Source organism: Ictalurus furcatus, chromosome 21 (genome assembly GCF_023375685.1).
Source record: "Ictalurus furcatus strain D&B chromosome 21, Billie_1.0, whole genome shotgun sequence".
Taxonomy (NCBI): Eukaryota; Metazoa; Chordata; class Actinopteri; order Siluriformes; family Ictaluridae; genus Ictalurus; species Ictalurus furcatus.
In genome coordinates, this window is record NC_071275.1 from 17,763,318 (window position 1) to 17,780,143 (window position 16,826).

Below are 16,826 nucleotides of genomic sequence, written 5' to 3' on the forward strand. Positions count from 1 at the left end.
TATGTATCTTAGACTTGAAAACATGAATAAAGTGTATCTTTAATAGTTTAAGGTACATATCTGGAACTGAAGAACCACCTTAAAGGTACACCACTTGCACACGCACAAGGTCCAAAAATGGACGACACCACTCCAGTGAAGTTTGAGTGTAGTACCTGAGTACTAGTACTTAGTTTACAAGTATGTCTTGCCTAAAATCTTCGCTGCAAATATCTACTCAAATATCATTCAGTCCTTCCGAAATGTTTTAGGGCACAGTATGAGTTTAAACGTGAACAAAACATCACTGAGATGTTGTGAGGCGGCCATGTTTGAGACATTTACCTTTACTCATTCAGCACATGCTTTTATCCAAAGCGGTTTACAACTGAGCTGAAGGTTAAGGGCCTTGTTCAAGAGCCCGACCGTGGCAAAATGACTTGTTTTGCAAAATTCCTTATGTGAAAAGATTTACAGTGAAATTGACTCCTTGAACTTGTTAGCGATGACAGTCCTGTAGCTACACTCCCAAAGTAAAGACGCAAACATCAAACGTCTCGGCTGTTTGGCTACATTTGTGTCAAGGTGGAAATTGTGTAAACTTGATTTTTCAGCTTTGTGCTTGAACCGGATTTGGCCTTGCTTGTCAGATTCGATAAAAGTCTCCGGGCAAATGAATGGATGCAAATGTAACATGGTGTGACAGATGCAGGAATCAGTGTCACATGTCGGTATGCAGGTGAAATGACATCAGAAACTTGCATAGACCTTCCTCTTTCGGGAGAACAAGACAAGCCACACCAAAGCATTTGTTTTGTCACTATTTAATTAGTAATTAAAAAGGCAGGAATGGGTTTACCGGGTTCTTCCACCAGAGTTAAAGCACACTTGTCTCCTACTTGACAATCCACTTCCAATGTGAAGTTCCACACACTTGAGTGTGGGCGATTAGATTTATAGGCTTAAATAGACCTAGAGCATGGCTGTTTTAGAGTCGATCGATGTGAAAGGTCTTACCTCCATCACTGAATGTCTGTGGATTGATTGCTTTAGACTGAACAAACAGACCTGCAGCTTGGGTGCAGAAATCTTGGAAAGGAGAGCTGAAGAAAGTGTTGTTTAGGGATCTGTGCTGCCTACAAGGTCCCCTCTCTCTTTTTTTTTTTTTTTTTTTAAATCTCTCTGTTTCTTTCCAGTGTTGCAATGATCCAAAGAAGACTCTGGCTGTAGTCAGCTTATATTCCAATCACAAAAGTTATCAAATTCATTTCCCCCAACTTAGAAGACGCCAAACAGGAAGTGTGACCATTCCCTTTGTATACTGACTTAATAAAACCTTAGTTATGTCTTTGGTCCCATGCTCTTACACTACCGATGGATGGTCATGTCTTTGGCTCACTCGGGAGTACTGCTGAAACAGGAAGTCGTGCCGTATCTCGGGGATCCATCCAACAAGTCACAGTTTCCTCATGGAGCCAAATCAAATGGATGAAGCCTTAACTTCCACATAGCCACAGTCTCACATAGTGCTTGGACCCCTTAATCACCACACATCATCACCAGATTAGTTTACATAATTAACATTTTAATCATTAAACAGTAATTAGAAATATACATTGATAAGACAGCTTTACTGAGTGTTATACTATTATGTTAGTGATGAAGAATCATGTATTCCTGAGAGCCATTTCTATATATTTTTTTCTATAACCTCCAGAACATGTAAAACAGATGTTCTCTGTCTCGCAGTCCTGAGAAATTGTCTTTTACTGTGTGACAGCAGCACCATCTTCTGGGTTTGAGCATCACTACACAGTGTTAACTTCTTATGGTAAGGTCATAATTTGAGACATACTTACAGTATACATATATACACGACGATCAGCCGTAACATTAAAACCACCTGCCTATTAGCTTTCTATCATAACCAGCATGGACTTTTTCAGCAGTTTGTGCTACAGTAGCTCTTCAGTGAGATCGGACCAGAAGAGCTAGCAGTCGCACCCCACGTGCATCAATGAGCCTTGGGCGTCCATGACCCTGTCGCCGGTTGTCTTTCCTTGGAACACTTTTGGTACGTACACGAGACCTGCCGTTTTGGAAATGCTCGGTCTCCAAAACCCAGTCGTCTAGCTATCGCAATCCGGCCCTTGTCAAAGTCGCTCAGATCCTTACGCTTGCCCATTTTTCCTTCTTCCAACACATCAACTTTGAGAACTGAGCTTCACTTGCTGCCTAACATATAATAATAATAATAATAATAATAATAATAATAATAATAATAATCAATCCCACCCCTTCACAGGTGCCATTGATAATCAATGTTATTCACTTCCCTGTCAGTGGGTTTAATCTTATGGCTGATTGGTCACGTGTATATTTTATACACATAAAGAGACAAAAACACAAAGGATTCTGAAAACTTCACATCACTTTTATTACACTGTTTTGTAACGTTGTATTAAAAGATACTATGGAAATGAGAAAGGGGAAGGTGGGGAAAAACAAACAAACAAACAAAAACTATATAGAGAGGAAAAAAACCCCCAAAACTAATCTCCGTTCTCCATTGGGCTTTCTTGGGACGTTTCATCACTCTCCATCTTTTCATCATCTGCCAAACAAGAAACACAAATTCAAAACAGTTCAGCTGATAGAAATGCAGGAAGTATGAAATTCTGATAAACCTGACTGAAATCTTAATAAGAATTATTTGGCCATTTTAAGAACTAGACCGTATCTATTGGAATTTAAATCGCACGTTTTGCCTGGAGACCTAATTAAACTGAAATCTGATCGATCAGAAAGTGTCGCAGCTTGGATTCATGCACTCAGCAAAAACATAAAAATAAAAAATAAAGTCAGCAAGTCGTCGAAGAACCATTTGGGTATGAGCTGTGGTGTTCCGCCTTTGCATCTCGTGAAATAAATTATTTGAGTCCAGCTAGCGCTTGACATGTTTAACTTCATAGAAAGCATGAGCGTTATATAATCACGCGTGCTAATTAACCCACTCGTTCTACCTGTCCGACTCGCAGCGCCGGGGTGTGTCACACCACCATGAAGTGGATTATGTTCAATACACACAGCTACGTACCAAACGAAATCTTTTGCCGTGCAGACGTCAGTAAATTTTATGATGTTTATTTTATTTATTTATTTTGTTCGGTGTGTTGAAATCACTCGTCTGTCGAAGTTGCTTGTCCTGAGCTACAGATTCATCCACCGGATTTATTATTTTTTTCCTCTACAACTACGGAAGACACGATTAATATTTGCGAATTATGAACAGCGAAAGAATCTCTCTCCACACTACATGTATAGATGAAAATAAATAAATAAATAAATAAATAAATAAAAGTGAAGTGTTAATATGAATTCTTCAGTGTTTCGTCTCGATATTTATGTAAACATCCGATCCTGACGATTTAATGTAACGAGCGCCCAGGTAGCGGTTCAACAGAAGTTCGGACTCACTGTCTAGCGTCTGCTGAAGCTCCTGGATGGTACTGAGAAGCACGTGGAACTGTTTCTTACGCAGCTCCAACTGAGGGGAAAAACAGAAAGTGAAAGATTAGTGCTGTTTTTTTTTGTGACGTGTGTGTGTGCGTGAGAGAGAGAGAGAGAGAGAGAGAGAGAGAGAGAGAGACAGACAGACAGAGAGTGAGTGAGTGACACGGACAGAGAGAGAGAGTGAGTGAGAGACAGACAGAGTGTGAATGAGTGAGAGACAGACAGAGAGACAGAGAGGGAGTCAGACAGACAGAGAGAGAGTGAGTGAGTGAGAGAGAGAGACAGAGTGTGAGTGAGTGAGAGAGAGAGAGACAGAGTGTGAGTGAGTGAGAGAGAGAGAGACAGAGTGTGAGTGAGTGAGAGAGAGAGAGACAGAGTGTGAGTGAGTGAGAGAGAGAGACAGAGTGTGAGTGAGTGAGAGAGAGAGACAGACAGACAGACAGACATAGAGTGACACACAGACAGAGAGAGACAGAGTGAGTGAGAGAGAGACAGAGTGAGTGAGAGACAGACAGAGAGACAGAGAGAGAGAGTGAGTGACAGAGAGAGAGAGTGAGTGAGAGACAGAGACAGAGTGTGAATGAGTGAGAGAGAGAGAGAGAGACAGAGTGTGAATGAGTGAGAGACAGACAGAGACAGAGAGAGCGTGAGTTAGAGACAGAGAGAGACAGAGAGAGAGAGAGAGATTGTGAGTGAGTGAGTGAGTGAGAGAGTGTGAGTGAGAGAGAGAGAGACAGAGTGTGAGTGAGAGAGAGAGAGAGAAAGACAGAGTGAGAGAGAGAGAGACAGAGAGAGAGAGAGAGAGAGAGAGAACCACACACACACAGGGACGACTCAAAATGACCAGAAACTTACCTTATCTTCTACATTCTCTTTGATTTGGGAAAGCTGTTGAAGTTCTTTGTCCAGCGCTTCAAGCTGCCTGTGGTGACAGGATCATACCATAATAATAAATTTAAAAAAAACAAAAGACATTATTATTAAAATATCTTTATATCATTTATACTAGCGTGTCTATGCGCTTCATTAAACAGTAATTATACTTACTCCATTGTTTTGTGTCTGTCTGGATGTTGCTGGATGACTTTTGCCAAAGCATCATACTCTAAAATACAAGAAAATCGCACTCTCATGACTTGTATGATGTTTATTATTATTATTATTATTATTACATGATATACAGATGTAACGTAGTATTCACACCTTGGCGGTTCTTTCGTATCCGCTTTGCTCTCTGGATCTCTTTTTTGCACTCGCCGATTTTCTCGTGTGCGGCTGATATACTTTGCTCTGTGTCGAGGAAACAGACCAGAAATAAGCGCAGAAATCTCAAACGCAGATATTTGTAGTAGACCTGCTCTGATTCTATCAAAATGTAAAAGGAATTACCGTTAAAATACCGTCACGCGTCTATATTTAACCGCTCTGATTGACTTTATAAGAAATGCTATCATTTATCCGTCAAATATCGGAAGTGCTCCTACACGTAACAGAAGAAAGAAAGAAAGAAAGAAAAAAAGAGTCTCATGTATAAGATTTTTTTTTTTTACTTCATGTAACCAACACGGTTAAAGTTAAAGGGTGGTTTCTTATTTCATTCTTAGTCTTCTTGTCCTACTTCAGCGCTCTCAGAGTTAACCAGCAGCCATGTGTATTTGTAGGCAGTGAAGGATCGTTTAAGACGCATCACATCCATAACGGAGAACAGAAAAACTGGTTTGAGCCGACACGAAGGCTGGAGTAACTCCCTGTATTAACCGCTCTGTAAGGCTCTCAAACGTGGTGAGCAGAAAAGCATCTCAGAACGCGTGAAACGGAGAACCTTATGGTGGCTGAGCTACAATGGCGTTAGACCAGGTCGGGCCTCACTTTCTATTCCAAACACGATTAACGAGAGGTCGAGTATGACAGGATAATTTGAAACCGTAGTTAAGTTTGCTGTGTGAACAGTTAATAGGAACTAACCGGTCCGTACAGGAGGGACCGACTAACCGGCTCAGAGTAGGAGCTGCGAGTTGTTTGTGAGGAAACCGAAGAAACGCGATTTGTCCTTCAGGCTGATCGTCTGGATTCGTCGCTTTAAGGCATTCCATCTAATGTGCATAGAATTCATATTTTGATTGTTCTCGATCGAAATGCCGCCGAAATCATAGCTACGCGTCATGCCCGTGCGTAGAAAACAAGCGTTCGCCTGACACTTTCCAGCGTGAACCTAGGGCGACTCTCCGAGTTCGGACATCGTGTCGCCGCTCTCACCGATGTCTGCGTAGATCGTTTCATAGTTCTCCATCTCCTTCAGGTTCATGTCATACACCAAAAGCGTCTTTCCCATCGAGAACTCGCACTGCGACAAGCTTCCGAGCATCCTCTGGTACTGAGCGAACCTGCAGGAAAAGCAGACGGCACAAACTTTCAAGTCTGTAGCGGTGTAACGGACCTGTAACTAGTAAAAGCATAGATCTGATTATACGACTGATTTTAAATAAATAAATAAACAAACAAACAAACAAACAAATAAATCACCCTTCTTCTGGTGTCACGTTCGAGTGGCACCATTTCAGGAAGCTTTTCAGGAGGACGTTGATGCGTCGGTCGTCTCCGGCTCCGTCGCCGTCGATGAGCAGCCGCTTACGGATGACCTCATCTGCAATAAAGACAAGGCACAGGAGTGTAAAAGTTAAATGTGGGTTTTTTTTTTTCTTGTTTTTTTTTTTAGGGGGGTATGGAAATGTACATAACTTAACTAGCAACAAGTTGTTATACTTTGATTCCTGATTCTGACTCATGTGCTGAACTTAATAATGTTATGATGGTTATTAATAATATTCTGAAGTTTTGAACATGTTTTAATTCTCTTTCTTTGCTAATTGTAAACACTACCTTACTTTTAGACGTGGGCTGAATCCCAAAGAACTCCTACTTCTATAATAAGCGCACTATATACTCTGTAAACGCCACTATTTCTTACACTCTGTAGGGAACCTAGAAAGGAAACAGTGAGCGGTTTGTTATTCAGCCTGGGGAATACATTCTCAGGCTTTGAACTCTTTATAATTTATGCCTTATTGTAGCTACTAGCTGCCTTACAGAAAGAGGATTTCGCGTACATATTTAATCATTCGTGTGTTTATTATCATTCCCATACGTTTAGATAAATTTAATTATAATAATTTACGTTGCCTTGGTAATAAAACGAGCCCCAGCTGTGTAGCTACATCACTTCGGCTAATCTGTTAGCGTCACAGCGACCGAGTGATTTCTGCTCGTTCTAGAAACATGCCTCAATCCACACCGTGTTTCTCACTCAACGTTAAAAACAATAAACGTGATGTAATCGTTTCAGCTATTATACTCGGCCATGATCTTACCATCAGTTATGGTGCCCATTTGTTCCTCGGTGTACAGTGAGAGCTTTCGATAAAACTTTATTGACACTCCCGGAAATGAACAAAATAAGAGGCATTGCGTGAAACAGCGCCGCCTATGGACGCGTCCTTTATTACACTCACTGCTAAACGCAGACGTTCACACACATCACACACTTTTAGTTCTTGATTGTTGAAAAAAACAAAGGTTTTGGTTCGTTTGTTATAAATTGTATATATGCGTAATATGTACCCATATCCAGGCAATTCCTTTTTTATTTTACGTTATTTATATTTTGTCAAAAAAAGGAAAGTGGGATTTTGATAGCTAATCATTATCTAATATTCCCTAAAGTGGATTAAGAGTAAAATAAAAAGTGCCTTGATTAATATTTTTGTTTTTTATTTACAGTTGTTAGGCTGTTGTCCTTGTTGTTTATTTTATTCTACTTTTTTTATTGCCCAAAAGCTCTGTAATTATGTATGTATGTATGTATGTATGTATGCATTTGTTTTTGTTTTTTATTAGACATTTTACAGTGCTGATTAAAATCAACTACTATTAAAGGAGTTGTTATTGGTTATTATGGGTCTAATCTCTGCAGTGGTGTCTCGGTCTCAGTGTTCCCAGGATGATATTCAGTTCAAATCTAAACTCTGTAATATGGAAACAAGAATCAAACTTCAATGCAACTGAGGTTTTTATGAAACGAGGGAAAAGTGCTGCTTATATGGCTCACCCCCCCCCCCCCCCCACCATGAGCACTGGTGTACCTTCGGTTCTATGGATAGAAAATTCAGGAATAAACAAAAGTTTGAATGTCAATACTTGATGTGAACATGAACATAGAATCCATCCATCCATCTATTCGATTCTCATTTATTAATTTATTTGTTTGTTTCCCAAGTACTGTATTCATTCATTTATTTAGGCTACTTATTAATGTTAATTTTTTTGTTTCCCAATTATTTATTTATTTATTTATTCGTTTCCTATTTACTGTATTCATTCGTTCGTTCGTTCATTTAGGCTACTTATTAATGTATATATTTATTAGTTTTCCATTTATTTATTAATTTATTTCTTTATTTCCCTTCCTTCTGGCGTCCTACGTCAGGATTGGTCAGTTCACGATCCAATCAGCTTGCTGCTTGTGAGTTCGAACGCTTGCCCAATCACCGCGCGGGATTAGCGTTCAGCCGGATTACGGGTAGGGGGTGAAAACGCGCCCGTAACTGGTTGACAGGCAGACAGCGGCGGTGGAGTGATGAGCGGCGTGCTGCGCATGCGCACTGCCGAAGTGACGCGCTCGGTCCCAGAATGCTGCCTGGTAAACAGACATGGAAGCACCTGGCGAAGACCTCCACAGTCCCTGAGCACTGCGCCGCCGCTTTGCGTTCCTCCCCCAGACTCATTCTCAATCTCCTCTAACGGCTCACACATCTGCTCGCTCTCGGAGCCCGGCTCGGATCTCTGAGGTCCGGGACGTAGGTAAGAGAACAAAGATGACAGCGGCGTTAGCTGCTAATGGTTTGTTCCGCTGCTCAAACAGGGACAGTTTTAATGCTAGCGATGCTAACGCTGAGCTACAAATGGCTTCAGTTTAGCCCGCTAGCAGCGCGGAAGCTAAACATGCCACAGACAGACAGACAGAGAGAGAGGGAGAGAGTGTCAGAGAGTCAGAGTCGAGGTTTTGATGCTAACATGCTAAGGCTTTTCAGTTAGCAGAGAAGCTAAGTTGCAGCTAGCGCGCGCGCGCGCGCCCCCTCCTCCTCTTCCTCACCCCCCCCCCCTCAAATGGCAGTAGCATTTTATCTTAGTGACGTAATTCTTATCTAAGTTTAAATCTTATCCGCTTTTAACTCCGTGATATTTCGACGGGAATGTGTCGTACATTTTCTGACTTTATCGGCTGCACTTTTCTGGTTTGTTTTTGTTTCGCCGTTTATTTTTATTATTTTAAAATATATATATATATATATTTTTTTTTTGCTTTGCTTTCACGCTGTCCAAGTGCACTTGTTCTAGTGAAGTGACCAACTCTCACTACAACAGCATACTGAATGAATGAAGCACTGACAGCTCACTAACACCAACACAAACAAACTTTTGGAAATGACATTTATAAACAAAAAGAACAAATTTCTTCCTCGGTCGAAACGATTTCGTTTCTGAAAATGTCAAACTAACCGAGTTTCCCCCCGAGAAACTACGCTGTTTGCGCACATAACTGCCATTTTCATTTCTTTAAATGTATATTTTTCTGGTAAATGTTTTCATTCAGACGTAATTAGGCGTATTTAATAATAATTAAAAAAAAAAATCCTGAATATCTATTGACAACATATATTCTTGTTTACATAGTAGCTGCTGAATTATCAACCATGAAATCCTCGCGTTATTCAGAACGTAGGCGTTTGTTATGGCTGAACACCAAATACAACGCTTCTTCCTATACAAATGCACTACATAGGACACCTCATAATGGCGTGTACACTGTACGAAGTGCACTATTTTAACAGTAGGGAGCCATTCAGGATTCAGCCTGTAGCAGTGTACAGTATACAACTGAAATGGAGCTTAATTTAAACAGATTTTTTTTTCTTCTTCTAGTGACTGATATTTCTCATGACGTCTTTATACTCATGGCTTTTTATCATCATTTTCTTTTAAGGCTTGGATCAGGGATGTGCTAGGTAGAGGTGAAGATCGATACGATTTCGATCCGATGTTTGGTGATACTACGATGTGATTCGATTTCACTAGCAGGGCGGTAAGACGGTGTATCGCGACTCGTGATATATATATTCACGTCCACTGATTACGAAATAATTTAAAATCTCTGAGCGCATGTCGGAGTCCTTACTGTCGCCGGTAAGACAGAAAGCTTCCTAAGCTCCACTTTGAGGGGGATTTTTAAAAATGTATTTATTTATTTAATATATATTTTTAACCGGTTACGCAAACTGCAGGTTGGTGGTCCCGCCGAATAACCACCGCAGACCGTCACCATGTGCATAAATGCCATTTCCACCGCTTGCGATAATGTCAGGCGAAGGCATTTTGAAGTGGTATTTCTCTTTCAGAGGAGTGACATTTACGCACGTTTCTTCCTTACACGTGTAAGTTACAGGCTCATTTACTTTAAAATACCTTCAGAAGGAAGCCTTTAGTGTTGAATTCACCTGCGTTATCATGGATCAAAGCTTTCAGAGAGTTTTCAGAACTGCGTTTGTTTATTTATTTATATATTTATTTATTGTCTGGAAGAGGGATTAACGGGATGCCAACTGCAGAGCTCTCAGGTGGTTAACCAGGGATAGTGCTTATCGGATCGGATTACTCTGTAGCGGCGGGTTGCTCCATAAGTAGCTCATGTACCAGAAAGCCACAACCAGATTCACTTGGCCTTCGGCCGAGCGGCATCTCCTGTCAGCAGACACTCGGCCGACTCCCTAAATGGCGATTATTGTGCGCAGACGATGAAAACAATGCGATCAGCTTTCCCTCTCTGCCTCTGCGGTGTGCCTGCAGGTCCTGTGTTCAGCACGCGTGGCCGAGCGCAACCAGGGAAGCCGATGAGGAGCTGCTGATTCGGGCTGCGGACTTCTGCTTTTCACTTTTCAGTAGGTATGAGACTTATTTTGTTCACACAGGAAAACCAGGGGCACTTTCACCACACTGTGTGAGAAACAATCGCTAAAACACTCGTGCTCGAATAGCAGCGTCAGATAGGCAAAACAGTAAGGAATAGATCACATGCTGTTATGGCGAAATAATCGGCGACGGGGTGGCGGGATGGGAAGGGACGGGAGGCGCAGCTTGTCGGTTGTCGCGTTACGGAAAATCCACAAACCGTTAACTCTGCAGTCCTGACGACTTTCCCTTGGTGGAAAACTTACCAGCCGTTACAAAGCGCTGACACTGGAGACTCCTTCCGTAAATGTTACACTTACAGAAAAATGTACCATATGAACATTCAGACTTGTTCTTGTTGTTGTAATAATAAACTCTCTTTATTACTAGCTGTCTCATTCAAGTCCCTGTAAATGATTTGTTACTATAGAAACAAACATCAAACAAACAAACGTGCTTTAATATAAACCTGTGATTTAGCTGCTGCTGTGGAAAATGAATCAGCACCTACTGACCGATCCGATTTCCGATGCCGTGGTGTAAGAGACTGGATACGTGATACTCGGCCACAGTTGTGTGACATCGAACTATATCGAAATATAATTTTTTTTACTTCCTTATTTGATTAACGATACCACCTCCGTGGTGACCGGCTGATTCAAAAGTATCACACTGATAGACATGAGACTGTTAGGGACTTCCTGTTCGCTCTGTAATCACACTGTTGTTGTTACTATTATTATTATTCCTAAACAGTCGTTATTGGATCACTTTCTCGTTTTGCCACGTGGAGCGTCTATCTCTTTAATAAGTAGATTAACTTGCTGAGCATTCCTCGATCTACGTGCAAAACCCGAGTCCTGACTGAGACTTTTAAAAATCCGTAAAGCTCTGTTCTTATTAGACAGGTAACGAAATGCTTAAAGATGGGTGCATTATTTTCACCAGAACGATTTGGATCACGTGAAGTCAGCTGGAGGGTCTGAGATCAGGTCAGGATGATCACCATGTATACATACACACACACACACTGGCATGGTTAGTTGGACTCATTCGCTTTTTTTTTTTTGGCAGCATTGCAAAGGCCAACGCTGTCATAGCAATTAGCATCCAGTACAGTGTTTCCATGTTCTCAAGTCACACTGAAATCACAGGCGATGTGTAGGAGCTAATAGATGTAGTGTGACGGGTTCTTTAAAGTATGCAGGGTGTTTTGAACAGAACCCTGGTCGCGTTCTTCAGGGAGACGAGAACACGATGGCGATTGAAGCGCGGCGAGACGCTGATCCGACCGCGGAGAGTGAACCGAACATGGCGTGTGATTTGGGTCGCGTAGGTGAGCTGCCGAACTGAGCCAGATGACAGAGTTCTTCCTCCATGTTCTCCATTCCTGAATGTTTATGATTTCTCTGTGCAACGGTAAAAGGTTTGCTCAGAATTCTGACTAACGAGTGAAAGAGATTTATTTTCAAATCTGCGCACCCATCAGCCAGCCTTTTCCTTTGTGTTTGTATAATTTACACTACCGGTCAAAAATTTACACATACTCGTTCTTTATTTTTGTTTTTTTCCTCCATGTTTTAGAATAATAATAATAATAAATAAAGTCATCAAAACTCTGGAGTAACACAAATGGAACTATGGGAATTATGTCGTGATAAAAAAAAGCCAGAATAATTTAGTATTTTAGCATCTTCAAAGTAGACACTGTTTTTGCCTAGAATTTCCAGAAATGTATTCTTGGTGTTTTCTTACCCGATTTCTTGAGGAATTTTCCTGAGATGCTTTTTAAACAGTATTAAAGGAGTTCACACCTACGCTGCACTCTTATCGGCTACTTTCTGGAATATTTCACTCCGAGTCGTCCGTTTAAAAAAAAAAAAAAATAAATAAAAAAAATATATATATATATATATATAAAAAATTTTTTTTATTTTTTTGTAAATAAAATGTTAGTTTTCTAATGAGAGAAATTAATATGTCGGCACAATTATAACACAGATTTCAAACATTTAATCATACAGCTTCAGATCAAAAGGTTATTAAGATCATGAGAAACATTTCAGTCTCCAGACTTCTGACCTGACCGGGTGTGTGTGTGTTTGTTTGTTTGTTTGTTTGTGCGCGTGCAAACGGAGTGAAACGAAACCGATTATCAAACGAACGAAAAGAATCAGTTTAACTTTGATTGCGAATCCTCGAAACAAAGCAATAAGTGCGAAAGCGTCCCGAGACACCAAACTGACCGTCACACGTCGTCAAACCATTGTTAAACACCTGTGGCTTGACTGTTGCTTGTAATTTTATGGTCTGTTCCACATCACTGCTACAAGTCAGCCCTTGAATCAGCATCTGAGGCCAGCTGGAGATTAAAAAAATAATAATTCAGTGAGCAAAACAAGCAAAGTTTGTAATGTACGATATAATACGTTTGTATAAGCGCAGATCTAGTGCAGTCCGAAAGGCTTTGTCAATCAATCTGTCTTTTATTATTAGTATTTTTATTTATTTATTTATTTATTTATCTATCTATCTATTTATCTATCTATGCAAATGAAAAGACTCATGTTTGTTCTCTCTGCGCGTAAGTCCATCTCTCACACACACACTTTCACTAGAAGCTGGAGGCGAGGCTGGAGTGTAGGTTGGATCGTGTACCAAGGCTACAGAAAGAGATTTATACACAAGACTGAGCAGATCTGTCACCTGTGCCGAATAAATGCAATATTTTTTTAAAAAAGCGTATGTATTATGTAAGCGTATCGGCTGCGTGAGGCGGCGTATACTGTTGCACAGTTGCTTTTGACCTTTTGTGAAGATGAACTAGAGGAAAAGAAAAAAGATTAACAGCAGTTAAGCTGTAAGCATTTTAACAGTAGTAGTAGACGGTTGTAGATTCGTGGATTCATGAAGTATGACGCACAATATCCATACGGTAATATGCGAGTTCCCGCTGTTCACCCAGCACACAGGAAATCGGCATTGAGGTGAATTAGGAGAAGAGCCGGTTCATCTTCATGTCCCGTGTACGTGTGCTCTGGCACCTAGACGCTTTTTAAATGCTGGCGGATTTGCGATTAAGGTCCGAAATACGAGGCATGAACTTATTAAAATGCAAGAAGGGAGTAATGTCATATTTCCTACGCGAGATGCAGGAAGTGAAAACAGAGAATTGAAACACACTTCATTTTTTAAATAAATGGGACAAAGGATTTTTGTAGTAATATTGAGTGTGATGTGCGCATGAGTTATATCAGTCAGGAGACCGAGGGCGTGACCTTTCCCTTAAAAATGTAAATAAAATGCCCCCCTCCCCTCACCCTGAGGCTCGAAATGTAACACACTATAAGGCCAAAAGTATGTGCACACCTGACTGTCACACCCATATGTGGCTTTTTGCCAAACTGTTGCTACAAAGTTGGAAGAACATGATTGTATAGAGTGTCTCTGTATGCTGTAGCTTTACAATTACAAATCACAAGCAAAGAGGCCCAAAACCTGTTCCAGCATGACAGCGCCCCTGTGCACAAAGCGAGCTCCATGACGACATGGTTCACCAAGGTCCGAGCGGAAGAACTCGAGTGTCCTGCACCGACTTCTTTTATTTATTTATTTATCATTTTAAATTTACACTTCTTTCTTTGACGGTTTTCTATATTACCCACAATGCCGTTTGACCACCTACACTACAGGTAGTTGTGCAGGAGGATTTGGCTCTTGCGCTATCTCTTGTCTAGAGAGCGATTCAGTGGCGCTTTAGTGTTTTCCGTCTGTACGCTCCAAACGCTCAAACTTTCACGCCAATGTCGCCGTTAACATAACCGTCGTCTCGTAGATCGCCACCTAAGCATACCTCACTCGTATAACTGCACCGCGTTCTGGGACCGCGAGTCCAGCGCTCACGCCGACTTATCCACCTCTGCGATGGATATCTCATTAATATCTCATCACTGGAAAATGATGAGCTCTTGATCTTTTTTTTTTTTTTTTAACCCCTCCTATTAAACTGTGCTTTAAATAAATATGCCCCCCCCCCCATCATCATCATCATCACAATTACTGAGCACATGACTGATATTTCAATATAAACATATTTGTGTGTCAGGGTGAAGTTTTCCTGTAACAGTTTCTGAGTGTACTTTTAAACGTAAATCGGGTTTATTATTAATATATATTTTATAATGTGCATATTTGACTTGTTTCGGTTGTGTTCAGTAAATAGTTCCTCAGTGACGCTTTGAATAATGCAAATAGAGTTATTAGTGAACAAAGGCTGACACGAAAACTAATCTTTGGTTCAGTCTGAACACGTGTGTGTGGCCTGGGTTTCGCTGATTCACGTGATCCGGACCGAAGTTTTAATTTCTCCATAAAGCCAGTTTCGTATTAAATCGGTGATCGATGTAATCATATCGATGCGATCTCACACCGGGAGTCCCGAGCTCAGCTCAGCTCAGAGGTGGAGGAGGGGGAAATGATCGCGGATTCGCCCCTCGGTGTGTTTAACCGGAGCGCTGACTGGCTGTATGTGTGTGTGTTTGTGTGCGTGTGCGCGCGCTCCGTTCTAGCGGTGAAGCATGTCGGAAAGGGACGAGGAGGGCGAGCCGCGGGCGGAGCAGCGCGCCAGAGCGCCGCCCAGACACCAGCAGCAGCGGACTGAAGGCGCGTCAGCAATGGCGGCCATCGGCGAGCGCGCGGCGTCTCTCCCGAGTCCGGAAGTCATGCTGGGCCAGGCGTGGAGCTGCTGGGTGGACGCCGCGAAGCTGCACGCGACCGACGGTGAGTGCTCGAGCCGTAACCCATAGCAACGAGTAAAAAAAAAAAAGAAAAGAAAGAAAAAGGCAGCCGGCGGTAAAGTAGCAACAGCAGAGCAAGTGTTTACCTGATTATAGAACAAACATTCAGTCAGTTAGTCAGCTCACCGTGTTTATACCCCCCAGTGTTTATGCGCCCCCGTGTTTATACACAACATTTTACTTGTTTATACCCCCCCCAGTGTTTATACACCACATTTTACCTGTTTATACCCCCCAGTGTTTATACACCACGTTTTACCTGTTTATACCACCCCAGTGTTTATACACCACATTTTACCTGTTTATACCCCCCAGTGTTTATACACCACATTTTACCTGTTTATACCCCCCCCAGTGTTTATACACCACATTTTACCTGTTTATACCCCCCAGTGTTTATACACCACGTTTTACCTGTTTATACCACCCCAGTGTTTATACACCACATTTTACCTGTTTATACCCCCCCCGTGTTTATACACCACATTTTACCTGTTTATACCCCCCCAGTGTTTATACACCACATTTTACCTGTTTATACCCCCCCCAGTGTTTATACACCACATTTTACCTGTTTATACCCCCCAGTGTTTATACACCACGTTTTACCTGTTTATACCACCCCAGTGTTTATACACCACATTTTACCTGTTTATACCCCCCCCAGTGTTTATACACCACATTTTACCTGTTTATACCCCCCCAGTGTTTATACACCACATTTTACCTGTTTGTACCCCCCCCAGTGTTTATACACCACATTTTACCTGTTTATACCCCCCCCCCGTGCTTATACACAACATTTTACCTGTTTATACCCCCAGTGTTTATACACCACATTTTACCTGTTTATACCCCCCCCCCCGTGCTTATACACAACATTTTACTTGTTTATACCCCCCCCCGTGTTTATACACCACATTTTACCTGTTTATACCCCTCAGTGTTTATACACCACATTTTACTTGCTTATACCTCCTAGTGTTTATACCCCACAGTTTACCTGTTTATACCTCCTAGTGTTTATACACCACATTTTACTTGTTTATACCCCACAGTTTACCTGTTCATACCTCCCCAGTGTTTATACACCACATTTTACCTGTTTATACCTCCTAGTGTTTATACACCACATTTTACTTGTTTATACCCCCCCCCCCCCCCCCGTGTTTATACCCCACAGTTTACCTGTTCATACCCCCCCCCCCAGTGTTTATACACCACAGTTTACCTGTTTATACCCCCCGGTGTTTATGCCCCCCTGTGTTTATACCCCCCTGTTTTTATACACCACATTTTATCTGTTTATACCCCGCCCCCAGTGTTTATACACCACATTTTACCTGTTTATACCCCCCTGTGTTTATACCCCACAGTTTACCTGTTTATACCCCCTAGTGTTTATACACCACATTTTACTTGTTTTTACCCCCCCAGTGTTTATACCCCACAGTTTACCTGTTTATACCCCAGTGTTTATAGCCCACAGTTTACACCCCACAGTTTACCTGTTAATCACTGAGTCACCTGACTACC

General features: G+C 41.5%; 2 protein-coding genes across 5 annotated transcripts in view; one reads left to right on the top strand and one right to left on the bottom strand.

The window, feature by feature from the left end:
- Window positions 1-2,392: 2,392 nt before the first annotated feature.
- On the bottom strand, window positions 2,393-6,925 carry thoc7 (THO complex 7). The gene is made up of 8 exons (XM_053652689.1): window positions 6,861-6,925; window positions 6,016-6,136; window positions 5,749-5,876; window positions 4,696-4,782; window positions 4,540-4,597; window positions 4,348-4,414; window positions 3,457-3,526; window positions 2,393-2,593 (listed from the first exon to the last, which is right to left on the bottom strand). The coding sequence occupies exons 1-8, from the start codon at window positions 6,877-6,879 to the stop codon at window positions 2,532-2,534; spliced, it is 612 nt and encodes a 203-aa protein (XP_053508664.1). The 5' UTR covers window positions 6,880-6,925; the 3' UTR covers window positions 2,393-2,531.
- Window positions 6,926-7,178: 253 nt separating this feature from the next.
- Window positions 7,179-16,826, top strand: part of LOC128624864 (ataxin-7) — a 32,890-nt gene continuing 23,242 nt past the window's right edge. For 3 of the 4 annotated variants that reach the window (XM_053652684.1, XM_053652687.1, XM_053652686.1), the window contains exons 1-3: window positions 7,179-8,349; window positions 10,393-10,488; window positions 15,063-15,273. In XM_053652684.1, coding sequence (XP_053508659.1) covers window positions 15,072-15,273 — 202 coding nt within the window. In that variant the 5' untranslated portion in view covers window positions 7,179-8,349; window positions 10,393-10,488; window positions 15,063-15,071. The remainder of the gene's footprint in view (window positions 8,350-10,392; window positions 10,489-15,062; window positions 15,274-16,826) is intronic. The other variant, XM_053652685.1, reaches the window with a different exon arrangement.

What these genes read in the sequence shown, in the direction of transcription:
- thoc7 (XM_053652689.1), bottom strand. An exon ending in AAGAGAATGTAGAAGATAAG is followed by an intron (nt 3,527 to 4,347) that starts GTAAGTTTCTGG and finishes TTTTCCCCTCAG; the next exon opens with TTGGAGCTGCGTAAGAAACA. An exon ending in GCTTCAGCAGACGCTAGACA is followed by an intron (nt 2,594 to 3,456) that starts GTGAGTCCGAAC and finishes CTTGTTTGGCAG; the next exon opens with ATGATGAAAAGATGGAGAGT.